This window comes from Festucalex cinctus, chromosome 5 (genome assembly GCF_051991245.1).
Source record: "Festucalex cinctus isolate MCC-2025b chromosome 5, RoL_Fcin_1.0, whole genome shotgun sequence".
NCBI classification, from domain to species: Eukaryota; Metazoa; Chordata; class Actinopteri; order Syngnathiformes; family Syngnathidae; genus Festucalex; species Festucalex cinctus.
Window position 1 is genome coordinate 19166345 of NC_135415.1, and position 26917 is coordinate 19193261.

General features: G+C 37.9%; 2 protein-coding genes across 4 annotated transcripts; one reads left to right on the plus strand and one right to left on the minus strand.

The window, feature by feature from the left end:
* Positions 1–992: 992 nt before the first annotated feature.
* LOC144019307 (DNA repair protein XRCC4-like) lies at positions 993–20453 on the minus strand. 3 transcript variants are annotated; one of them, XM_077522273.1, is made up of 8 exons: positions 20349–20453; positions 17515–17673; positions 15746–15930; positions 6956–7122; positions 6389–6541; positions 5483–5583; positions 2561–2696; positions 993–2271 (listed from the first exon to the last, which is right to left on the minus strand). In XM_077522273.1, the coding sequence occupies exons 2-7, from the start codon at positions 17651–17653 to the stop codon at positions 2569–2571; spliced, it is 873 nt and encodes a 290-aa protein (XP_077378399.1). In that variant the 5' UTR covers positions 17654–17673; positions 20349–20453; the 3' UTR covers positions 993–2271; positions 2561–2568. The 3 variants fall into 3 exon arrangements, with proteins under 3 accessions (XP_077378399.1, XP_077378398.1, XP_077378400.1); XM_077522272.1 differs by lacking the exon at positions 20349–20453 and adding an exon at positions 19873–19980; XM_077522274.1 differs by lacking the exons at positions 993–2271; positions 2561–2696; positions 20349–20453 and adding exons at positions 3189–3915; positions 19873–19980.
* On the plus strand, positions 19957–22818 carry tmem167a (transmembrane protein 167A). The gene is made up of 4 exons (XM_077522275.1): positions 19957–20082; positions 20771–20880; positions 21840–21874; positions 21993–22818. The coding sequence occupies exons 1-4, from the start codon at positions 20080–20082 to the stop codon at positions 22061–22063; spliced, it is 219 nt and encodes a 72-aa protein (XP_077378401.1). The 5' UTR covers positions 19957–20079; the 3' UTR covers positions 22064–22818.
* Positions 22819–26917: the final 4099 nt, after the last annotated feature.

Sequence of the window (26917 nt, forward strand, 5' to 3'; positions counted from 1 at the left end):
TATTATGTGCTTGTACCCATTGAGTGGTCCCAGTGACTGTGACTCAGCCAACTAACCAATACACCCCTGCCTCAACTTGTTCTTTTAGTGATTATTTGGAAAAAGCTAGCATGCTGAATCACTGTGACCACCACCGTCTTGCAAACCACCTCCTCTGAACGAATGGCAAAGGAACAAACAGACAGGAAGTGAGTGAGTGAGAAGGACCCAAGAAAATGGGTCGATAACTAGGAACAGACCATTCCCACGTCATGGATCGTCCCGGGTGCGTTACAATAGAACAGCATTGTGCAAACTGAACGAACCTCAAGCTGTTTATGGGCTGTCTTATGTTAAACTTCTTATAAATATTGCTTACTGTGTATAACGTCACAAATCTTGCCACTTAAATTGCGTAGTATCTATCTATCTATCTATCTATCTATCTATCTATCTAACCATCTATCCAGCCAGTCAGCCAGCCAGCTAGATAGCTAGCTAGCGAGCTAGACGTAGATAGCTACAGAATCTTTTTAGCTAGCTCATTCCTCCAGTATAGATTAAGTTCTCTATTGAAAGAATTTTTTTTTTTTTTTGGGGGGGGGAACTATATAGCTAGCTAGCTAGCTAAATATCTAGCTAGCCATCTACATAATCTAATAATATGGGCTCACACATACACAACCAAGGAAAAATATGTAGAGGCCGAGCCTATAATTACAGTGCAAACGATTCAAGTTCATGCTCAGAGTTTGACTTTAACACAAATAAGTATCCCTGCTTGGTTGAGAAAAGTTGCATAGCTAGGGCCAAACTGTTTCAAACATCACAGTGAGAGAAGATTGGAGCCAGAACCATACAAAGCTCACTCTGTCTCCATGCACCTCTGTGGCTGGAAAAGCAGCAAGAAGTTTGTCATTTCCCGAGATGATGAGAATCCGACAGGTGCACACCGTGAGTAGGCTAAATGACAAAAAGGCATTTTTTATTTTTATTTTTAACAGTACACAGTCTGTTGTTAACAGTGTGATTACTTTAATATTTGTTGTTAGATATTCAAATTTGATGGGCATATTACATTCAGGAAGACAATTTTGTTGCTGTGGCAGCTGCTGTCTGTGCATTCTTCAAATTTTGCATCAAGTGAAAGCCAATCATGGAAGATATTATATGTAAGAAACTGAACTACCAATTGAAACATGATTGACATAATAAAATACTTACATGTGGTCAAAATGTTAGACCATTTTCATTGCTAGTTGGCCATACATGATGTTACAAAATAGAGTGACGCACATGAATATTGTCATCCAGCATGCAATTGATCATCTGTTTAATTCAATGAACATGCAAGAATAATGAGTTGTCTTTGATTCATTAATGTCAGCGGGACGACTGCCATGACCTCAGGACCTTAAGTTGGTAGCCGAAGTGAGGGTTCGGGAGGAGGAAAAGGAGGTGGAGAGAATAACCCCATTAACCTCATCTTAACACACCTTAGCTTCTTGAGGTCACAGGACAAATGAATAACAATGACAAGTAGAAGCAGGTCAACGCTAAAGGCAGGGTTGTCCAAACCTTTTCTTCCAAGGGCTGCATACAGACAATCGAAAGATGCATGGCCTACTTTGACATCCACCTTTAAGACACTAAAAGCAGTCCAACAATGAAGGTTCCCACAACGTCAGTTTAAATCCAATTGATTTGTACTGTATAGGCCTTTATTAGGGCATATATTTCACTTGAATAAATGAGGAGGGGGGAGAGCGAGTGAAACCTCAACTCGACATGACAAATAAGCTGCAACAAAGCAGGAGTGGTTGCCTGGTGATGATGACACGTAATTTTCTGGGTGTAGCCAGAGCAAGATGTTGCTCTCTCTCGTTGGTCTCACCCAGAGTCACGGCCGCTGGGTTCAACTGTTGCAAAATTACTTCCATGCTGCTCGTATAGTCACAAACGTGTTCTCCAAGTCATTAGCGGCAACGCCAACCGTTCCCAGGAGAGCTCAGGGGGAAGCGCTCAGTTCTTCTTTATCACATGATCAGTGACAGCATCCGAGCACATGCTTACGGCATCACCGATGTCTACACGCAGGCCGACGCTCAATTACAGTGAAACAATCCAGATGTGATATCTTACAGTAAGAGAAGTAATCTTGGATCAAATTTTGAGAACCCCCCCTTGAGGACGAAAAGCAGCCAAAAGAAGCTTGCAGTATTGCGCCACAGGGAGCGAGTTTGTCCAAACTGTTTTGGTTCATGTCCATGTTGATTCTCACGTGTCATCTCACTGAGGAAGAAGCAACACAGCAAAGAAATTGAATCATTTCACTTGAATTGGATATTCCATTTGGAGATGTATTTAAACACGAATGCTGTTACCTTACATTTCATGCATGTTATTTACTGTAATAACTACAAGAATAATCCATTTGTGTATATACTGACACAAGCATTTATTTATTCTCTTACTGCTTGTCAGATGCATTTGCTGTAATAGTGGTGATAACTAGAAACATGCAAAATGAATTTAAAAGTACTGTACTTTTGGTTTGTTTATTCATGGATGTCTGACAAACCTGTGATTTCATTCCATTGTAGAAGTGCCAGGGTTCTGATCGTCAAGCGTTTCCATCGGTTTCCAACGTGCTTGAACGTTCTCATCAAGCGACATAGTGTGGTCTAAAGAGAAACCCTGGCTGACCTGATTATGTCCTGCATGCAGAAATAAATACTTACAGGAAGCGTCATTAATCGCTAACAAATGGGTGACGTACAGTAGAGGCTCCAAAACTAATGTTTCACATAATTTTGTTTGTTGAAATATATTGACTAATTTTGCACGACTCCACTCCTGGCATGACCTTTTATTCACAAATAGAGATGCAACATTCCAAACAAGCTGGGTCAAGTAGGATGTGATCACAGAAGTCACAAACCCACCTGTTTGCCCTTTAACACTGTTATTATCCTATTCAAATTCAGATCAGATCAACAGATTGAGTGATAAAGAAAAAAAAACAGTATGCAGCATATTTTCACCAATTGACGTTGTATCTGACTAAAAACAATCACTTTGAGTGAATTGTATCCATTAGTACAGCTGTGCCCCCCCCCCACACCCTCTTCTACATTGCACCTCCCAACCATTATCTTACTTCCATCTTTGTCTCTTTTATCTGGAGGCAACTCACTGCAAGTCATTTGTTTCCTATGTCACCATTATCAGATGCTAAACCCAGAGGCTGTGTTTATTCTTTTGTTTCCAATTCGGCTCTGTCATTAGTTTTTTGTGTGTGCGTGTGTGTGTGTGTTTGTTTATCAGGGCTCACGAATATGAAAACACAGCCTGGGGGCAATAAAGGCCAATCAAGGGGTAAAAGTATAGCCTAATATGTAAAATTGGGAAATATTTTTTAAATGCAAATTTCGTACTTGTTTACATGACAACTAGTCAAAATAAAAAAAAAATAAAAAAACTACTAAAAAAATTTGAGTCAGTTAAAGACTCCTACATCGTAATATAATATACATGATGCATCCAATAGAATAATGCAACTACAATGAATGCATCATTTGTTTCCACCACAGAGCTTATGGCCAAGAAAAAAAAACAAAAAACAAAAAAAAACAGAAACAGTTGCAAAGCTGTACTCGGAAAAACACGCCCATATACGCACAATCTTGACAACATCTGTGCAATGACGCGGAATAGTAGGAAAGTTCATTGATACATGAGTGGTGAGTAATTGTCAATGACATGTTTTAAGTGAACAGGAGATTTATTCACTTGGCAGTCGGATAGAGGCGGGGCAGTTGTATCGTATGAAAGCGATGGGACGGCGATCCCTACAGACTCCATTGTAGGGGGTTTGACATCACGGCTGCTGTGTGACGCAGGAAGTAGGAGACCACCGCATAGCTGCTCGCTGCCCTGGTTGAAGCAATCACAGCCGACTTTGCAGTTTGACTCATGAACGTGAAGTGTTTCCCAGAACTGTGCTTGTATGCGTTTTTAGGTTTAGATTTTTCAACGGTGAACTTTATTGGCTGGTAATATGCAAGAACTGGAAGAGGGCCAAAACACAAGTTTCACTCACACTCTAAAAAGAGAACTGTTGAACCAATTTAAGATTACAAATTGAATTGTTGAAAAAAAAAAAAAAATCACTTCCAAGTTGTAGGTGTCTGGTTGGTGCTGGATTTCACTTTGTTTCACCTTTCTTTCCTTTAATCCTTCCTCTGGTCTCCTGACAACTTCATGACTCTGGTGGGACTGACGTATCCGGTTAGGGTGAAGGGTATGGGATTTTTTTTAACAGGTTTCAAAAAAAGCTGAGCTCTCGCTCAAAAAAAAAAAAAATAAAATAAAAATAATCACGACTTCAATCAGTAACACACGGCTGAATTAAGTTAGTCCAAAGGCAATATATTAAGTTTAATTAATTATGAGTTAATTAAACTGAATACTTTGGATTGGAGTCACTTTGGATGAACTTAATTCAGGTGAATATATGAAGTTTAATGAACTCATAATTAATTAAACTTAATATATTCACTTTGTATTAACTTAATTCAATCGTGTGTTACCGCCAATTGAAGTGATGTTTTTAAGTCGGTCAACAATTCTTTTTTTGTTTTTTTTGTTTTTTAAACAATTTAAAGGGATACTTGAATCATTGAGACATTTTTAGCAGTAAAAAAGTTAATATTTTGTCTATAATTGATGTGGTAACCATTATTTTTTATGTACAATGAATACCATTAAAAAGTCATTTTTCTATTTGCTGTCGACTGATGATGACATCATCTGTGCTGAGGAAGTAGGTAACGACCAATCATGGCTCAGTTTACTGACCAAACCCAGAAAACAGGTGAGCCATGATTGGCCGTTACCTACTTCCTCAGCACAGGTGATGTCATCATTAGTCGAAAGCAAGTAGAAAAATGACTTTTCACTTCTGAAAATTCTTCAATGAGTCAAGTGTCCCCTCAATTTGTAATCTTAAATTGGCTCAATAATTCTCTTTTTAGAGTGCAGAATATGGCTCATCAAATGACTATTAGTTACTCTGCACATAGCTAAATTGAGTTAATACATGCACATGTGTTGTGAGATTCTTGTCGTTGACTAACCGTTACATTTATAGCAGGGGTCAATTCTCGCAACACTACACAGTAGTGGAAGTGTGCGGGAGTGTGCCCAGTGAGTTACGTCAGTAGCTCTGACTCCAGCTCCACTTTGGCCGTTTGCCACGCGACTAACATCTGCTTCACGCTGATTGTGTGCTCTCATTTTTTTATTTGTCTGTCTGGCTGCTTGTCTTGTTCAATAAACGTGCATCAGTGAGCGCGTGGCCCTCCTTTCTCTGTCTGAAGCTGGAGCGCAAGTCAAATTTTGGCTCGCAACAAAAAAGCAAATAAAAATCGATCTCATTTTTACTATTCAATTCTGGTTTAAATTGGACTATATAGTCATTTTCTTCTGATAAAACACAAACCTGCGATGAGGATGGTTGGTTCCAGGGATGGATGGCTGTCCTGAATTGTATCCTCTCTTCTGTCTGGGCTGTTATCTTCACCTGAAGATGTGTAATTTTCTCTTAAAAGACAAAAAGCAAAAGTGGTGTCCGTATTATGTAGGAATAAATGCGTGTGGATGATACCTGAATACGCTTAAAATTACAGTACCAACCACGCTTGTTGACTATTAAGGCTTGAGGCAATTTCAAACCATTAAAAAAAAAAAAAAGGTGGAGAAGCCAGGCAGACAAAGAGTAAAGCCTTGCAATTATGCTGATCTTCAAAACTGGTAGACAGAGAGAAAACTAAATTTAAAAAAAAAAAAAAAAAAAAAAAAAAAAAAAGCTATTGAGCTAATGCTCATGATGATTTGACATGATTGTGGTGCTGGCTAATAAATGGGCCAAGCGGTTCTTGGTGGCCCTGAAGTTTCCATTATAGTCTCCATACATGAGCATTAAAAACTAAATCATTCACCTAAATGGAAAGTACAGTTATACATACAAAAATTTATTACACCGTTACAGATGATCAAAGTACTATACTTAAACCCACCTGCCAAACAACCTTTTTGATCCACTGAACAGGAATACGATTTAAAACTGACCCTTCATTTATCTTGGTTATTATATGTTTACAAAAGTATATTCTTGATTTTTTCTTTTTTTTTAAATATTGGAAATACATTGCACGTAGTTACTAGTTAAGATTGAGTAAAAATTATGTTCTTTAAAAAAAAAATGTTTGCCCACAGTCAGTTATTTTGAGCATAAAGCTAGCCCATTTGAAACATACCAAAATATTTTTTGTGACACCAGTCCTGTTTTTTTCCTGACACATCACATGTTATTAAGAATCCGTTGAAGTCATTATCTGCATCTAACCTTTGCTTCTTCTGAACGGTGGTAGTCGGTCGGAGTTGACTAAGAGCATCCTGCAGGCTTCTGATCTTGGCCTTCTTCTCATTGAGCAGCATAACAAATCGGGTGTAAAGTTCCCTTGTCATGGTTTCCTTACCCTGAACTTGAAGTTCCAGCCTAGAAACAAAGGGACCAAGACACAAATGTTCACACACGTGACATATTTGAACAAAACTTTGAAGTTTTGGAGTCATTTTCACGGAAGATTTATGATGGCTAGGTAAGTTATAAACAACTCAACAAAAATCTTGAAAGCCGTGCACCACTTCCCAGAACTCACAAGCATAGTTTGGAGCTCTGGGTGTAACCTTCACTACTCATATGGGCGACCGGTGATGATGTCATAACGGTTGACTGCTGTGTATAAAAACAGCTGGCAGTGAGTGCGAAAAATCAACAAGAGCTTGCAAGCAAACAGCGCTAACGGCGAACAAATATTACAGTATTACTATTCTGCTAGACTGTTGACATAATTTCATTTATTTTACATTTTGAAAACCGTTAAAAAGAAAAAAAAAAACTCAAACTGACTCTTGAAGTATTTGCGCATGATCCTCTTTCATTTTACAGTTCTCCTCCAATAGCAGCAAGTTTTCATTTGCCAGGTTAGAGTTGCGTTTGAGCGACTGGCCAATCATCTCCCGGGTCAGCGCTACCGGGTGTTGAGCAGGCTGAAGCTTCAAAGAGCCCAAGCGCACCTGAAAATGGGAGGAGATAAAAGAGTCTTGGAACACAAATCGGAGTTGCAGCGTCAGAGATGGAATCAAAAATGTAGTGTTGTATATGATCTTTCACAACACAATTTATGTACGTAGCAAGTGATAGCCAGATGGTAATGGCAAGCTGCAACACAGTATATATACTTTTTAGATTAATAATTAACTTTATTTATAATTTCATATATACCTCCAGCTAAAAAGCGAAGTGTGGAGAGTCTCTGTTGTCGAAAAACACTAGAGCAATGTACCCTAAGAGATTTATGTTTAGTTTTTTTTTACATGACAAATTCCCATTTACCTTTTTTTTTTTTAGATAATTTTCATACAAATATAATAAATAAATAAACCTTATGTGATACATATTCATTAGTCTAATAAAGCCTATTGATTTGACATGCTTAGTCCTCAAGTTTATGTATTTACGAGTATTAATAAAGTATAATTATTCTAAATTGAGATTAATGAGAGTATATTTAAAATACGTAAATTATATTGTTTGAATTAAATAATAATCAGGTTAACTATAAACAATAAATACCAAATTGTCGCTGCTATGTGAAAAACACCTCTGTCCATTTTTTTCTTACATATTTATCCAATTATACTTTATTAATGTAAATAGTAAATACATAAACCTGAGGATTATGCATTTCAAATAAATAGGCTTTATTAGACTAATAAATATGTATCATACAATGTTTATTTGGTAGGTTTGTGTTAAAATTATCTAAAAAAAAATGTAAATGGAATTAGTCATGTAAAAATATAATAATATGTAAAATATTTCTGAGTGCAACAGCTTGTCAAATATATATCCACGCTCTCCATACTTCTCCTTTGTTTGTATTCGAATATACCAACATGGGTCCACGGCAATCCTCTTCTTAATTGACAATTAGTGGATCGATAAAATGTGATCTTAATATTATTTCCTGTTAAAAACACCAAGGGTTGCAGTTTCACTCGATGCACGGCGGGCATTCCTCAGCAATGATGGAGGATCAAACGTGGAACCATTATATACTACAAGTAAAACCTACAATAGACTGCAAGGATAAAGCCCGCTAGACAAGAAAGATAGACTCAAATGTAAAACTCTGCCAGGTGAAGGTGCATTCTCTTGGCCAAAGTACAGGACATCATCAAAACAGAGCATAACTGTCATGGAGGAAAAAAAACAAAATAACTCTCATCTCCACTAGCTTCCCAAATCTGCATTTCGGGTTTCAGCAAACATTTGCACTTGTGTGCCATCCCAATATGATCTGCAGTACGAAGGTGCAACAAACCATTACATCAGGTTTTCTCTCAAGTGCCAGACTTCATGTGATGATGAGGTGTTTTCGTCCGTCTGGGAGAAATACAGGAGGGATTCATAGCCAACCAGCTGAACGAGGAGAGTCAACACAGAGTTTCCTCCCCATTCGCTTCTTGTTCAAGACTGGATGTTATGAACATTTTCTTACTTGGCTTTTTTTTTTTCTATGCCTTTGGCTTGGCATCAGTAAAAAACTGTTGTTGTTTTTTGGCAATGATGGTGGAGAAATTCAAAACTTTTGGCAAAATCGAGCGACAGTCATTTTATTGACGACAATTTCTTGAAATATACGTACAGTACTTGTTCAATAATGTGCTCACTTAACTAACAAACTGTAACGATAAACTCGTTACCTTGGAGATAGTGCTCCAAATTTCCGCCTTCCTACAAGGGCACACTTATATCCACTGTCAAACACGCAGAGGTGCAGTTCGCGATGCACTCGGAAACCAGAAGTTGACGAGGTGCTAAATCTTAACTAGGCTGTGTGTCAAACTTCAATCCCACTGCAATAAAACTGCCATCTTCAAAAGCGCCCATAAAATAATTGTCATTTTTGCCCAGGGCCGATTTTGTCCTGGCAAGCCACACAGCTGTTTTCACTTGTGTGTCACAGTCGTCGTCATATTACTCAGTATAGATTCTCAACCCATCACGATATGGTAATTTGCAAAGGATGAATTGAGGCAACTCGACTTTTCTTGTCGGAAGTAGAATGCAGTTGTCATGTTCATCCTCAGGGGTTAAGTGTCCACTTGCGCACCCCCTCCCGCTGACATTTCTCCCTGCATGCTTGCATGTGTGTGGTCTACCTTTCTCTGCTGCGTGTAAAACAATATAAAGCAGTACATAATACTGCACTTCTACACTATGCTAAATGAACAATACAAACATAATGAATGAGGCCTACAAACAAGTGTGAAGAAGACAAACAGGTATTTACATTGAATAAAGTGTGCCATAAAACATGTTCTCACGCAATTAAATGCAGTCTATAACTGTCCGTATCAGTCAAAATTCACAATAAATCGTCAAAAGCTGCATTAAATCTCCCCATTCACTTTTTATTAGAGTCTACTTTTCTTTCATGTATTACTGGAGTGACTGGTTAGCCTGGACGCAACAAGGGGATCATCAGTTTTCAAAATGAAGTAACTAAATAAATAATTTTAAAAAAGTATTGTCAGTGGAAAAAGTCCATGGGGAGACCACCCGAGATCTAAGAAGAAGGATGCTCAGGGAAACTCATAAAAGTCAAAGCCACATAAGAATGTCACATTGATCCAGTGCAGACTCTCCAGGGGAAATCCGTGTGACACTGACTTAAGTTGTGACTAAGAGTTTGTGCAAGATGTTCCACGAATAATACACAACGATGACTCTTTGGTTGGTGGAAGCCCACTCGGAGGAATGGCTGATCGAAGACACCAAGGCTATACTCGTGTCTCAGTTCGCATGCACCAAATGCTATACGCTACTGCAAGCCAACTATCTGTCTCAAATAATTGCATCTCTAATTTACGAGCCGTTTCAAACCCTTTCATTGCCGCTGTAATCTTCCATCAATCTACTCTTGAACCTGCTGCTGTCTGTCATGTGATCGTAAAATAAATCATTTGGCAATAAATCAGAAACACTTATGTCAACGGGGATCATGTAAAGTACAGTGTAATATCACCAGTACTGGAGTGGATCTATGGAATGGCCTCGAATCTGATATTAAATGTGCAAAGGAATTAAATAGCGAATGAGCAAGAGGTGTTTATCACTTTTTTCAACTTGTGAGTCGTGACAAAGGTTTTCTTATATTCATAAATAAGTCTATTGAGACTATTTTCTTCTTCTCAATTGTCTTGAGTTTTTCTTATATTGTACGACTAAAAACGTGTATACTATTCATACAATTTGTCTTTGAGTTATCTTCAAACTCTATGACAATAAACGATTATTCTGTTTGTGCCAATTGTTCTCTTTTTTTTAACAGTTATTCTTATATTGCATATTTGATGACTGTTTTCTTGTGCTACTTGTGAATAAGTATATTTTTAATTCTATATCTTATGACATAAATTGTGATTGGTTTTCTGTAAATGGCCATAGTAATTAGGCGAAACATAACTGAACTAAGGGAGGATATTTCAATGTTTCATTTTGTTTTGATCCTCAGTTTGAGGTTCTGTTGTATGAGAAATTTGTATAAATAGTGGGCCATAATAATACCAATAAAATAAAATAAAAACTTATAATAATAGGTTCTCTGAACTTATACCTGCTCCTTTTAAGTACCACCTTTGTCTAACTTTTGTTATAATTGTTTTGTTTCTTTCAACTTGATGTTACTCAAATAAATGAAGGAAAAAAATAAAATATTAAGCGTTGAAATAAATGTAATTATGATTATGCGTGAGTAGGATTTGGTCAAAAATCAGAATTCTTTTAGGCTTCTATCTATGTGTGTGATTGAGTTAACTTGGGAATTCTGGAAAGACTTGCAGACAAGTGAAGACCACATTCACCAACAGTTGATCCCACTTGCTTTCATTCACCTTAAAAGAGGAAGAATGCAGTAAACAAGAGTTATATTTCAAAGTGCAACCGAGCCGTGTGCTTGAGGAAGATGGAATTTGTTTGTTATTGATTGTCGGTCTTTGTGGAAAGAAGAAAGAGATCCTAGAATACTCTATTTATTTTCTTGAGCATCTGCTTCTCCCCTGAGACAAAAGAGATAAAGTGAAAGGTCACCCTGGCGCTGCTAAGGTGTGGGAGGTCTAACTGAGGTTTAAAGATCCTCGACCTTGTGACACTTCTTTATGTACTCTAGTCCACAAACTAAAATAAGGCAAGATTCTCTAGAATTGACAAGAGTTTTTAAATCAATATACATACGATAATCAGTGCTTTGTTTATGAACATGAAAAAAAAAAACTTTCTTTTGACTTGTACACACGCACTTACTCAGATAACACACAATAAGTACACGTCATTATTGATTCAAATTGAGCAGGATATCTGAAAAGCGCAAATCTAGGTTCATGGCTTCAAATTACGATTTGTGGTCTGATGTTTGTTGTTTGTAAAGCGGAGCACGAGGTCAAACAAAAGCAGAAGGGACGGACGTTAGGTGCAAAAGAGCTTTGTTTGTCATATCAGCCAATACACGGACTCAATACCACATTCCGTATGGGTCAGAGTAATACAAATACTTTTATGTCAATTACAAGTACATGACATCCTTGGAGAGAACATTAGAAACACTATTCATAATGCAGTGAGGTTGCAAGCATACAAAATACTGTACATAATACAGTTGGAAAGATCACACGTCATGGTGTCCACCATTTTGTCTTCAGAAACGGTGCCACATCGCTGAGCTGCTTGTGATTTATGTGTGTTTTGGGCAAGGTTATTTTACTTAACTAAAATTAACAGGAAAAACCTAAAACTAAAATTCAAAAAATTATTTCGTTAATGAAATAAAATAAAAACGAATATGCTTTTTAAAAAACAAAAACTAACTGAAACTACATTTTATGTTTACAAAATTAACTAAAACTAACTATAATTATGACAAAAATGTCCTTCGTTTGATTGTTTGGTAATTAGTTTAATGCATGAGCCTTTGGGAATGATTTTACATGTGATTATAAGTACATTATATATATATATATATATATATATATATATATATATATATATATATATATATATATTAACTGGAATAAGGACGCTTGAAAGTGTGTCATACAGAAGTGACATCATCTAGCAACAGCCAATAGAAAAGCGCCTTCAGATGACGTCGCTCCATGGTGTTTTTTAAATATTGTAGTAATACACATTTAAAAAAGCTAAAACTAATACTGAAACTAACTAAAACTAAACTAAACTAAAACTAAGCATTTATTAAATAACTAAAAGTAATAAAAACTAAATGAACCACCCTGAAAACTAATTAAAACTAACTCAATTTAAAAAGAATATTCAAAACAAATTGGTTTGTTCATTGGTGTCAAATGTCAAAATTTGATCCCAAACAGTATCTAAGGGTTAAAGCATCATCTCCATCACTGAGTGTGATAACAGTGAGTGGCATGATGACATAATAAAGTATTCGAAAGTGAGCAAGCGTGGGCATGGAGCAGACATCAGCGCCGTCAGTAGGCGTGGGGGGGGCTAGATAAAGAGCAGGAAGCAGGGGCAGGAGTCGCCAGGCCATGCCTGATAATGAAGATGTTCCCACAGTCATTGAGGGAGGAAAGTGTCCAATAAAAAACTGGAAAAATCATTATGGGAGGGTTGTTAAAAATACTGTTCTCTGTTGTATGTCAAATTAAGAAGACACTTTAGTGTATGGATTTTAGAGGAAGCCTCGTAAATCAAAAGGCCCCATGCAAACTGAATTGGCAAAGGTCTGTGTTGACGTATTCACTCTTCTCCCAAATGACAGATTGGTACTTAAACATGCATCAAGGAGGAGATAATGTTTGACTCGGCAACGTAAAACACCTGCTTAGTCGCAGTTTAACCACAAACACCTAAATTACATTCATCATTACCAATTATCGGGTCATATTCATAAAATATTAATGTCAGGCCAAGTTCAACACCTGTTTTGTCCCAACGCACCTTTTCTTCTTTTCCGAAAGGAAACCTGTCGAATATTTAACTATTTGTGCACCCTCAAATTAACTAGCTGGGAAAATATGCTCCACTTTTTAACCTTTCATGTTGGGAAAAAGCAGTGAAAGAGATCTGAAAAGAAGCAGGTGTTAAACAAGAGTGGTATTTTGCACTTGATGTAAAAAAAAAGTACGTAGAGTACCACGCACAATGCACACACTGGTCTCATTGTGCCATTGAATACAAATATAGAAAGACAGAAAAACAATATATCAAGCCTTAATACTCTATTATTTCATTTCATTAATTATACCAAAATAATACTGTACAATAATAACTGATTTTTCCATGTCCACAGTTGCTACTCGGTGGATGACTGGTTAGCAAATCCGCCTCCCAGTACTGAAGTCTCGGGTTCGAGTCCAGGCTCCAGCCTTCCTGGGTGAAGTTTGCATGTTCTCCCCGTGCCTGCGTGGGTCTTCTCCGGGTACTCCGGTCTCCTCCCACATTCCAAAGACATGCATGGAAGGTTAATTGGGCGCTCTGAATTGTCCCTAGGTGTGCTTGTGAGTGTGGATGGTTGTTCGTCTCTGTGAGCCCTGCAATTGGCTGGCAACCAGTTCAGGGTGTACCCCGCCTACTGCCCAAAGCCAGCTGAGATAGGTTCCAGCACCCTCCGCAACCCTTGTTAGGAATAAGCGGTCAAGAAAATGGATGGACAGTTGCCACTCACTCATATCACAAAATGATCTTTACCCATTGAAATGAATGGAAATGCCATTCTTTCATTCCACACCCCCCCAAAAAAACACTTTTTGCTATATTTTCATCAAATAAAAACAGCACTGTATTGTAAAATATGAATACAAAAACAGAATAAAACAGAATGTGAAGAAATAAAAGTCACATACACACACATATGTTTGTACTCTCTCTCCCTGCCGTGCAAAGCAGGTGCTGCAGCAGGTGGGCCGTTGGTCTTTCGTAAACGAAGTTTATATTCCCAAAACATAGCCACTTTCTTTAGAACTATACCAAAAGCTATGTTATAGGGGTGTAACAAAAATTGGTTTTAATTTAAGTCGAATTGCTACGTTTAAAAAAAAAAATGACTTGAATCATACCGCACCCCCATATACACAAACTACACAAGCTTGTGCACCAGTGCATACAAGCAGGCACACAGTCATAGAGAAAGCTAGAGGGCATTCGAAGGGAACAAGCTTTAATCAACTAGTGCATAATAGAGGTAGATTAGGACGTCCTGTCCATAAATCAGGGTTTTATGGTCCTTAACAGTGTTCCTAAGCCTCCGGCTTTCACCCTCTGGTCGCATCTGCCGAGACAGACATCTTAAGATCCAAGGCGATCTGCATCCTAAGGGCACCCTGCAAGAAAACCTGCTAGTCACCATGAACAGTGGGAGAACCACAGGTGACTAACATGTGAAGCCTCACTCGGCACACTTCTCATGTGATACCAACGAAGCTCGTGTATGTGCGGGACCTTTTACAAACTGTCTGCACCTCGCTATTTAACCATAGCTGGAATCTTTTTTTTGCCAAAACATTTACAAGCTGTACCCATTACAGCACAATCTCCTGGCAACAAACCGAATGATTTCTATCATGTGCCTTTTTGTCCAAGGCCACCTGGAGGGAAAAGGGCTTTTCTATTTCTGCAATAACGTAGACTATAAACCTTATCTTCTTAACAGCCCCCCTGTAAAAAGACTTCCTTTCTATTTGGGGCTACGCCATTGCATGTATTTCTCCCTGGGGAACAATGCTGGTTTGAGTTTTTTTTTGGGGGGGGGCACAGGATGTTGAGGAATTTAAGGGCAAAGTAATGAGCCACCAATGACAGCTTTCTAAACATAGGCTTGTGTTTACGTCCAGCACTTGTGAGGGTTGTTAGTAACCCATCTTTGAAATTAAGTGTGATGTACATGAGTGTTCTGCATCAAGTAATTTATACACGGGAGTGTGTTATTCACAGGATTTTGCTGTTTACGTGTTTATTCATTGTTAACCGGAATAAGTTAACAGAACTCTGCTATGAGGATGAATCAGATTAATATTGGGGAAAATCATAAATAAAATACATTTACTAATTTCATAATCTAATATAAATTATTATTAATTTATTTAAACTTTATTTAACCAGGTATGGAAACTGAGAACATATTATCATTTAGAGGTTTTACTTCTTCTCACTCCTTTTCGAATATACGATTGTTTACTATTGTATGTTTTCTTGGATTTCCTTTTCTTCTTGATTATTGTCATTTTATTTATGTATTGAAATAATGTTGATATATTCAAATAAACATTTCAAACAATTTACAATGTCAGCTGCAGACAGAACAAGATAAGGCTAAATAAAATTATAAAGTATGAAACATATACACAAAACATAAAACAAAACATAAAATACATTACATATATTAAGTTTTATTTTTAGTATGTACAACAACAAAATTATTTTATTTGTAAATATTACCTTTTTTAAAACAAAAACAAGATTTTATTACAAAATAACAAAATGTTATTAAGTTAGATCTAATTAATGTTTTTAAGTTATCATAGCCCAAAACTATTAATATATATATATATATATACCTAAAGCTTTGAGTATAGTGTACTTAATCTATTCAAAATGTCTTACCGGGATGCCATCACACATTTTGTGATAGGAGAATTGAAGGCGATCCAGAGTGAACTCAAAAGAATAGATGTCTTTGTCACCAGCTCTCCTCCTACCACCTGTCAGCGCTTGATGAAGATCCTCGACATATCTCTCCATTGGGACCTCCATGTCAATGGCCTCCCTCTTAACCTCGTCATATGAAACTGGACAGAAAGAAAAGCATTTTTGGCATTTATCAATGTCACTTGAGAGGAACGGGACAAGGAGAAAAGGGAATATAGGAGACTGCAGAGCAAAACTGTAAATACAAATTATGTAGTAAGGCGCGAATGTATGTGAACGACGATTTAAATTGAAGCGTGCAGGGGAATGTCGTCGTCTGTTGTACAGCTGCGCACACGAGGGCTGAGGGTCCCAATTAATGCATCAAACACAGACACACGGTGAGCGAAGAGTCTGCGCATAGTCGCAGCCCCTGTCAACCCTGCAGATGGGCAGCAATAGGAAATCAAGGAGCACTTATGTTTCCAGGTGTACACTCCTGTGCTTATGCCAGGCACATACACACACACACCCTCAACACAGGCGTACACGTACAAAGACGGGTCTTGTGGAGTTTCATCTTCTTTATACACCTGTAAGCTGCAGCACAGAAGCCAAGAGATGATGGAAAACTGCTTCACTTGTGTTCTACGAGTTGAAGAGTCACAATATTATTGGAAAGGTCCAACAGGCCTTTGCCAGGTGCCAGTGAACAGTTGGGATAGTCTGTTGACTTATAGAGCAGGTGATCTATCAATCACTCAAAAGCGACCGGGGTCCTGGACCCCTGTAGCTTGTAACTGTTACATACTGATTTTCCATGCATACGTTCCAGGTGAATTATGACAAGATCATACTCAAAAATATTGTTCATATCAATACTTCTCAATCAATGTTTCGGAGAAATCCTCCTTTCTCATGTTTTTTTCCTTCAAAGAATCGCAGGGTGCTAATTAGCGAACCGACAGGCTTCCTATTCTGTCTCTCTCTGTTGGTTATTGTGATTTTTTTTTTGTGTTGCTGTAACTGTGAAGACAAATTTAGATCTGATTCTGAAAAGCGCATTTTTTTTATGTTTTGCACGACTGATTTTAGGATTTAAAAAAAAATCTAGTCTTAATTAATGCATGAGAATTATGACATTATTTTCCACATTATTCAATAACTCTTTAAAGTGTGCCACAGTTTCAAAATGTCCACCATTATTGCCATTCTTTCTTTATGAACACAAGCTGGTGAATATAAAATCAATGTTCAAATCAAATTTGTATCCCATGAAATGGTATAACTACGTATTTACAAGAAGTAGAGGCTCATTCTCCGTGTGGAAGAAACGGATGATTTAACAAAAAAACAAAAAAACAAAGAAGAAAACAAAATAAAAACAATGAACTATAGAAGAAGGGAATAATTAAGAGGCCGAAAAGATAAGAAATCTGCAGCCTGGTTTACATGGAGATTTTTTTTTTCATTCCGATTGAAATCAATTCAGCTGAAGGTCTCTGTTCAACTGTTTACATGTAGACAAGGACTTTGTCTTCACTGTCACAACCCGTCCGAGAAACCCGAAAAATAACAATGACCAACAGAGGGAGGCAGTGCAGGAAGCCTGGCGGTTCGCTACCTAGCGCACCGAGTTTCTTAGATGGAAAAAAGAAAACATATAAGAAAGGAGGGGGAAACAACAAAGATTTGTGCTCCTTTGAGCTGAAATCTGCAGTCGTAAAAAGGTCATTTTCTTTTACCTTCTCCATTCCATGCAGTGATGCCATCGGAGAGAGCTAGCTTGAACCCATCACTAAGGCTGGCGGCAAAGTCAACTCGCAGGAAGTAAGGGATCCCTGGGTCTGTTGCCACAGTGATCTGTCTGACTGCACCGCTCATGCCTCATGTGTCACCTTCACCTGCAGACACATAAGAATGCTGTCATGCAATTCACGTTTCCAGTATTGGGATGTATCAGTAGCTACTCTGACAGCCTGCGTTTTCAGCAGCTCCGTTTCAGTCAGATATTGCAACTTATGTTGGTTGTATTAATCTTTTAGTTATGTCAAAATGCCTCATTGTTTTCTTCTCAGATTTGGTAATAAAAGCCTCCGTGTGTGTTTTAATGGGGGTCTCATTTGAGTCCGTGAGACCACATGGAGATAATCAGGTTTTGGCAGGCTTTTGTGTTGGGTGTGAGGCTGAATTGACAACCAGTATATAATTAATTACATGTGGCGATAAGTGGAATCAAACCCTCATTTTATTTTCCTCACTTAATCAGTTGGAACATCCAGATAATACATATTCTTATATTCATTTTTTTTAACAGATGTATCTCATGATAATTGATTTAGTTTGATTAACTCTTTGACTGCCAAAGACGCTTAATAATGATTAGTAAAATTCCGATGAATGGAATGTGATCTTTCATTTAGTAGCCACATTGTATATTTAGTAAAGGCAAACAATATTCTTTTTGCCTTGAAAGATGAGTTAAAATGCTCAAAAGCGGCTGGCACTGTGGATTTTTTTGTTTTGTTTTCCAACGCGTGGCAGTCAAAGAGTTTTTAATAATGTTTTTTATTCACAGCTATCACTTAAAAAAGAACTACATATTGGATGGATGGATGGATGGATGGATGGATGGATGGATGGTTAATTGATATTTGTAAAGTTACCTTGAACAGTCTCTAACTGTCCATTTATTGGCACCATCTTTGTTTTCCTATGAAATAATTTGAGAACTTTTACTTGATTGCGGATGTCCAGAATAGGTGATTAGTGGTTCTAGTGGAAGTGGGAGTGAGTTTGACATCCTCCCTGCTTAAATACAGGGTAAAGAAATTGGAACTGAAGAGGAAAAAAAGAGAACCTAAATTGTCAGTTGGCCGAGTTGCTAGTTGTCTGTTTCCCTTTAGACACCTTGCAATAACTTATAACGTGTCAGCACCTTTCATTTTTCCTTTTACCATATATTCTGACAAGCGCACAGACATACTGAGCTGCAAGAATGTTATATTACAGCAGCAGATTAAAGTTGACCCTTTGTGCCTCGAGAAGGGGTGTGGCTACAGGAAGGGACCGAATGAGATGAGGGAGATGAAGGGTTCAACTTTAACCTCATAAATGGAGCCCAGCTAGTCATTAGTTACTGTAACATCTGGTGTGCGGGGACGATGAGTCGATGACCCTTTGGTAATGACAGAAGGACACTCCAATTAAAAAAAAAAAAAAGAAAAAAAAAGGAGTTGTCTGTTAGGAATGTCGAGCTAGACAAAAACCCTCAGAATGGATCCTGAAGTCTATCTGTTCACGTGCTGCATCGGCGCACATACACAAACACAGAATCACTGGAGTGTTTAAATCATCAACAATAGCACCCCTACAGTTTTGACTCGCGACCTTTGACCCCTTCATCCTGCAACCATTGTCTTGTTGTGTTTTCCTATCGACGTTAAAACAGAATAAAACACAACGCTATGTTCCGGAAGTACAAAACAAACAAGGGATTGTTTGGAGGGGGACTTACAAAGAAAGTATCCAGTTTTGAAGAAATCTGTGCTCTACATGAAGAATGGATTACAATCAAAGGACTCCTCCTACAATTAAGATGTAATTCTTTTCACTTGTTGTGTGTTAAAATTTTTCACTGGCAGTATTGTCACATTCTCATAAAAATCAATTAAAACCCCAAATGGCCATGGACTAAATATGTTTCCATGAACTTTTCAAATGTCAGGTAGAATAGTCTAGTAAAGTAGTTCTTAAACTTTTTACATCACTTTACCACCTCAAAAAAATTAAAAATTAAAAAATACAAATTCTCAACCCAGAAGAGCTGGATGCCTGTTGTCAGTTCACTCCTGATTAGCCTTTCATAATTTAAACTGTGTCCATTGATGATTATTCCCTGTAACTACAGCCACAAAGTTAATAAATGAAGGCAAGTATTTTGTATGCAGATTAAAAACAATCTTTTTCATTTGGAACACCCCGGAAATATACGGTGTCGTTTTGATTAGAAATGGCATGCGCCGCTGAACAGTGATTTAATAGCATGACACAATATGTGTGCTTTACGCTACACGTAAAAAAAAAATACTCAAACGACTTACAGCTAGGACACTGCGTTGTCCGAACGAAGGCTGTATGAAAATGAAAACTACTGTATGCAAGTTGTTTTCCTGTTCAAGCTGTCACTTTCAACCCTTGTTTCGTCAGCCAATCAGCAACCCAGGATTGGTACGCATTGCGTCATTACGTCAAACATACGTAGGGTCCTCAAGACCGGAAGTGTTATGTGGCGTTGACTCACTGTCAAAATGGTAAGCATATTTTTGTTCATGAAGTTCATGTGTGTGCTAAATGATCGTTTTTAATCGAGATTTGATAATGCACGCTTAACTAGGTCCATGTCGCAGTCCCACTGAGACACTAAATAATGCATTATTGCGTAGTTGGACGTATTTGGGCTGAAGTACAGGAGCTGGCTAGCGCTAGCTATGACGCTAAATGATTAGCCAGTAAATAAAAGTCGATGATCGCTTTGCATTGCTGTTTTAAACATGACTGATCCATCGATGATCGCTACCTTGTATCTCGTCGTACCGCAATGCATGGATCATATGTCGAACTTGATTTCTTTTGCTGGTACGTTAACACCGTTATGTGGACTGTGCCACGTAGCTGCAGCAGTCCCATTGAGGACGCTTCCACCAGATCGTTGGATGCGGTTTAAAACACATGCAATGGGTGTGAAGGTGTTGCATGTAAATATGGCACATTTCAATTACAGTATATAAATTATACGCTAAATAACAAGGGGAACATTTATGTCAGTTTGTGATATGGAACAATATGAGTGAAGAAACAGCTGAGTCGCAGATGTTCGTGACGTCACGGAAGAACAATCCTTAAGTCATTAAAAGTCATGAATCCCGAAATCCCTGCACATCCTATGGCACTGAACATAATTATGTTTTAAATTTGTATTGCTTTCTTGTCATTTCGCAGTCAGCCATTTTCAACTTCCAGTCATTGCTCACAGTGATTCTTCTCCTGATCTGCACCTGTGCCTACATCAGAGCGCTGGCTCCCAGCTTGCTGGACAAGAATAAGACCGGGTATGTTCCCAGCATGCGTGCTTAATGTACATCTTTAGACTGTATATTAAGGGATAATTGAATAAACGGTTAGACACATGCATCCGATGTTTACGCCCAGTAGCTGTGCAACATTACCATATTGGCCCATTAATTGGGTACACTCACACTGTAAGGGTAATTTAATGACAAGCCGTTTTATGAAACAATTTGTTTTGTCATGAGTCAACATCCATACAAAGGACAGAGGAGGAGCATGGAGGGCATTGCAATACTTCAGTGGCTTGCAAAAAAAAAAAGAAAGATCAATGATGTGAGGGCTCCTAACTGGAAAAAAAAAACTATGCGGCAAAAATAAAATCAAGGTTTCACTTTACTTGCATGAAATCTGGTTGTTTTTGTCATGCGAAAATATAAAATTAGCCACAAACTTTCAATTTGGAAAAATCCTGGGTTTTTCCTGTGTATAATGCTCATGAAAAGTTTTTAAACTTTGAACATTTTTGCGACCTCTAATCTTTATAGCGACATGAGATGGCTGCCGATCTGAACGGATGACTCAGGCTCCAAGTTGGTTAGATTATCTTTGTGTGTGCTGGGCTTTCGGGAAATCGTCTGTAGTAAGACAAATATTTGCAACGTCATCGTTCATCCCACTCGTGGTTTATCTGTCTTTGTACTATTAGATTAAGATTATCTCCTACACGTAGTGACGCAAGTAATATGTCTCAAGGCCTCATTTCTGAAATCATGGCACGTAGCGTAGTGGTACAAGCTGTTGCCTTTCATGTAGATGAGGCAGTTTCGATTCCAGGTCACTGCCACCACTTATCCCTCTTTCCGAGGAGGGGCGGGAAAGAGAGAGGAATGGCAGTAAAACAGGCCAAAATAAATCCTATGAAAACTACATTTGAGTCATTTGCTGACGCATGTGCAAATAGTTAAATATGTGTGAATTAAATTAATTAAATATCTTTCAGGCTGCTAGGGATTTTCTGGAAATGCGCCAGAATAGGTGAGACAGTTTTATACATAATACAGTTCATTGTCTATGTAGTTTTGTTATATTTAAATCCCATTTAAAGTGAATCAATTGTTGTGTAACAGATCATGATGTTATTCCTTTGTTTCAGGCGAGCGGAAAAGTCCTTGGGTAGCCTGTTGCTGTATCATCATGGCGTTTAGTATACTGTTCCTACAGTAGGCATCCAAAGAGGAGGAAGGAACAATAAGAACAACATGGACAGTGACTGCTACTGCAGAAGCACAGAAAGAACTCCAGTAGCTGTTGGATAATGTACAAAGAGGAAAATGTCTTCACCCTCTGAAGCAAGGAACCAGAGTACGTCCGTTCTCCTGTGGACAAGGAGGTCTGTCCTTCTTCTCGTCTCGTGGATCCTTGTCGGTGGGGTCACCAGCGGCGAGATTGTATGTTCTCAAATCAGTGTCTGACATTGAACGATCCCAATGTCTCAAAAAAAATCACGATCAGAGCTTTGTTCTCAAGTTTTCATATACTTTTCAAATTGTTCGGAAGCATTTGTCATTGTGCGCGTGAAGGCGAGTGTTTTCTCAGCAACATCCACTCCATCGTTGACCTAAGAAATCACCATCATATTCTGCAGCAGACTCAAGTGGACTATGGAGAACGATGTAAAGTGTAAAGTCCTTGTTTGTTGCAGTGAGAGAGGCTTTGCGATAACCTCCCGTGATCTTCCCGTCAACACTCAAATGTGTTGGGGACTGAAGAAATGAACACACAGTAAAACCACTTGTTTTGTTGTTAACTGTATTTTTACACTCATACTGTACAAACAAACGAGATCCAACACAAGAGGTGGAAATGAACAGCATCATTGTGAGGTAATTATTCCATGTAAAATCTTTCAGTTTATTTTGTTTACCAATTTTCCATTGGCCAATGTACTTAACCGAACACAATAAAGTCAGTGCCACACATTAGTTGTACTTTTGTGGGGGGTTTTTTTGGTTTTTTTTGGCAATTATTAATTAATTAAAGCAGGTGACATTAAACGAGCAATGCCCCCTAATTGTTAAGGGAAACAATGGACTCTTGTTTTGGATCACATTAAATTATTAAGTGCACCAGATATTGATAAAATTGATCCTAGATGAACTATAATGTATATATTTGAATGCACAGTTTAAATATTTGACACTGCGCTTGAGCATAGGAAAATAAAATAAAACAAAAACAATTTAAATGCACTGCGATTGCACATTAAACTAAATGGTAGAAGTACCAAATTAAAGTTCTTAAAGATTCAATACAACTGACCAATACTTGGGCAAAGATGATTCTTTTGCATACCACGAGAGCGAGACCATGTAACACACTAAGAATTAATGTTCTCATCTCTTGAGATGTGCTTGTAGTTCCTTATTTGGTCTTAAAATTGCAGCATTCTTACATCAGTCAGTTGCAAGTGAGCTTCAAGATAAATCAACCGATAACAGAAGCACTTCCAGACAAATATTTCCTCTTTTCCCATGTAGCGACGACGCCTAAATAAAGAGACTTGTTGACTCATTCACCTTCGATAGTCTGATACCTGTTGAGTGTCCGTATCCCATCACTCCCACATATTCCGTGCCTGCGTTCATTTTGGGCCCCGCCAGGTCGAGTTCAAGTGATGCCTGCCGGTAAACGTCGTGATTATCAGGCCATGACACGGGCACAGGAGACACAAGAGAAGCAGGAAGCTCTCAGGCATCTGTTTCTATCTTGGGTCAACAAGAGATACTGATGTCAATGTACCACCTTAATGTCTCTGCTGATGATGAAAGAGAAAAGATAAGGACGCTTTCATCAGCCCTGCACATTTGATAAACTTGGTATTTTGTGTGTTTAATTAACAAAAGAATAAACACCATGTAAAAAACTATGTTAAATGTCTTTCTTGTTTGTATTTTCTCAATGTCTTCAAGAAATATTGTAAATAATTTCATTCCCCCATGAATCCTTCTTCATACCATCCCCTGATGAGCCCACCAGAAATGTCCTCACTTGTCTTATTTTCATTTTCTCGAAAATGACCAAGCCTGAAGCATGTACTGTGTAAAGTTGACATGAATGACAAGCGGAGAGACGTCGGAAGTCTGGAAGTGCAGCCGATGACTTCAACGTTCCAACTTTTGTTTTATTTATCCTGGCCTATTTTTTTCATCCCGGTTTATTTGAATGGTAAGTGGTTTCTCGGTTTACTGCTATCTTGGATGACAGATGAGTTTGGGTGGCTGCTTTTGATTTGAAGCCAGACTTGCTCATACACAGTGTGAAAGGAGGAGGCGGATGAAGGCTATTGGACATGACCTTCATTGCGATGGCTTTAAAAACATTTGGTAACAGAGAAAGAGGCACAACATAAGAACACAATTTCTACCATTTCAATTATGATCATCATAAAACAAAATGTTTAACAATTACAACTCATCAACAAAAACATACCGAAGAAGATGATTTTCTTGTTTCTGAATTTAGTGCCGAAAATATCTTGTAAGTGTATATGCTTGTTTGTCTGTACATGTGGTCTGCATTTTGCTGGCACCTGTACGGGGGTGTAGCCCGCCTTTGGTTTAATGTGTTTAAGAGGATTTGGGAAGTAAAGGATTTTTTTTGTTTTTTTTTGGGGGGGGGGGGCTTTTTTGTTAGTTTGTTTGTTTGTTTGTTTGTTTGTTTGTTTTGCATGTGAGTTATTGTGTGAGTGAGGGTTTTTGTTTGTTCTTTTTTTTGTGTTAATGTGAAACAGGGTTTTGGTTTTGCATGAGAGTTTTTTGTAGGGTGAGAGGTTTTTTGTGAATAGGCAAGTTGTTTTCTTGAAATGAGAGTTTTGCGGTATGTGAGAGTTTTTTTGCATGAGAGATTTTTTATTTTTTTTGTAATTGTCAGTGGATTTTGGTGTTGGAAAGGTTTTTGGTGCATGAAAGGTTTTTGACTGCAAGTGAGATTCTTGGGAGTGTATATTTTTTATGGGTGTTAGTGGCGATTTTTTTACTATGAGTTTTTTTGGTGTTGTATTTTTTCTGAATGCGTGAGAGTTTGTTTTTTTGTGCTTTTTTTGGTGCGTGTAAATACTGTACTGTGTTATCCTTCTGATGCTCAAAACATGTTTTAGTTGTGAAAAAAAACATTATAAACCACTGACTAATATAGCTAAAGAAAGGGAGCACTTAAAGCATTTTTGGATAAAATAAAACACGATCCACTTCTCGTTCCCAATCCCGTAGACTTTCTATTAATCTTTGATTAAATTGCAACACTCAAATTGCAAAACAAAAAATAGTATATATAGTATAATGATCTGTGGCACCAACAAAATTAGGTGTGTGTAATCAGTAGTCTTTATTTACAAGAGTTCCTCTATCATTTACTGGAAAACCAAAGACCAATTCAAGTTTGGCAGCGAGCATGGCCTCTGGACTGTAACAGGCGATATTCCAGACAGGAGGTGGGAAGTGAGTCTTTCTTCTAAATCTCTCTCAAAGCTGCCATAGTTGTAGAAACACCCGCAGTTGATGGAGAAAAGAAAAGCACTCGGAATGTAAATGGTCACTTGACCGTGACTATAATTCACTGTAACATCATTGGTCTCTAGTTGTCTCTTGAACAAATTAGAAGACTTGTGCTTAAAAAAATGTATTTCAATAATAGCCTAGCCAGAGATTCCACATTACACAGTAGGGAAATCATGAATCTTCATTAAAAAGTAGAAAATTTAAGTATATAATTTTCTCCTATTTAAGATGAAGTGCCATTTTGACACACTGCTTCCATCATTAGTGTTGTTTTGGCAGCTTGGCTGACGTAACCAAGCAATGATGTTTCGGAGCCACGGGCACAACACGTGTATGACCACAAGATTTGGTTGTGTGAAATGAAAATAACACACCCACTTTGGGAACAAGAGTCTTGCACAACTGGAGGAGTTAGCGTCACATCCATCCACCCTGACTGAGTTTTGGCTATGACAAAATGTTTAAAAAGTATTGGCTGACAGAAAGGTTGTAGGCTCCAAACATGTCTCGGGTCTGTCAATGAAGGAGACCAGGATTTTAGACGGACAGCGAACATTTCCTCAAAATGGAGACGATTTACTGACTTTGAGTTGTTTGTTGCCACTCATAATTGAGGTTTAGTGATAAATAAATCACCTCTAGAATTACACGTGGCTTGAGCCAAACCAGCTAACTGTCTTATCAGAGTCTACTAGCTTAATGCTTAAAGTCCGCTAGCTTAATGCTAACACGTAACGTTGCCTATAAATGTTGTTTTGTAATTATATAAAGAGCAATGTGTTTATAATGCACTACACGTAGCTGTATAAATTAAGCTTGCCTTGCCTATTGTCAAACTCTAAAGACAGACTAAACTAGCATCATATAGAAATACACAACCCATACAGTAGTTGAGTAGAAACAGTGCAGAAAACAATACAATTAAGATGCTTTGCCATGTGAAAAGGTTTTTTTTTTTCCATTCATGTCATTTACCTATGTTTAGAAATGTTCAGCCAAGAAGAGGGAATAAATACGAGTTTTCTTGATGCAAATGATGGCTGTAAGTGTGATTTTTATACAAGAACCCAATCCAGAAATGAAACTTGATGACTCATCATGCGAATCAATTCCCTCAGAGACTTTTACTTCCCAATTTTGACGCAAGTTAGTCAGCATAATTACTACTTCCATGACATCTGAACATGAAAACGGTGTAATTTATGATTGACCATTGTTAATTACTTGGAGGATGTTTTATTATTCAAGTTTGTTGAAAGGAAATCGAAGGATGATGTATGACTTTTTGGAGAGTCGGATCAGTTTCACACTATTGCACAGTGTTCAGTTCATCGGGTCCCAGGCCACTAATAATCACATCACCCATTTGTAAATACTACTCACTCTCTGACGCCTTGTTACTCAGAAATATTCCTCTGAGGAGAGGGGAAATGAGGTGGTTCAACAAATTTGTTCAAAATCACAGGTAAGTCATCAACAAAAGTAAATAAAATAATAATGTCCAGAGCCAACAAAAATAAAA

What these genes read in the sequence shown, in the direction of transcription:
- LOC144019307 (XM_077522273.1), bottom strand. Translation starts at nt 17,653, where the DNA reads ATGAGCGGTGCAGTCAGACAGATCACTGTGGCAACAGACCCAGGGATC. An exon ending in AAATGTGTGATGGCATCCCG is followed by an intron (nt 7,123 to 15,745) that starts GTAAGACATTTT and finishes TCCCATTTTCAG; the next exon opens with GTGCGCTTGGGCTCTTTGAA. An exon ending in ACCAACCATCCTCATCGCAG is followed by an intron (nt 2,697 to 5,482) that starts GTTTGTGTTTTA and finishes TTCTGCATGCAG; the next exon opens with GACATAATCAGGTCAGCCAG.
- tmem167a (XM_077522275.1), top strand. An exon ending in CTGGACAAGAATAAGACCGG is followed by an intron (nt 20,881 to 21,839) that starts GTATGTTCCCAG and finishes AATATCTTTCAG; the next exon opens with GCTGCTAGGGATTTTCTGGA. An exon ending in CTGGAAATGCGCCAGAATAG is followed by an intron (nt 21,875 to 21,992) that starts GTGAGACAGTTT and finishes CCTTTGTTTCAG; the next exon opens with GCGAGCGGAAAAGTCCTTGG.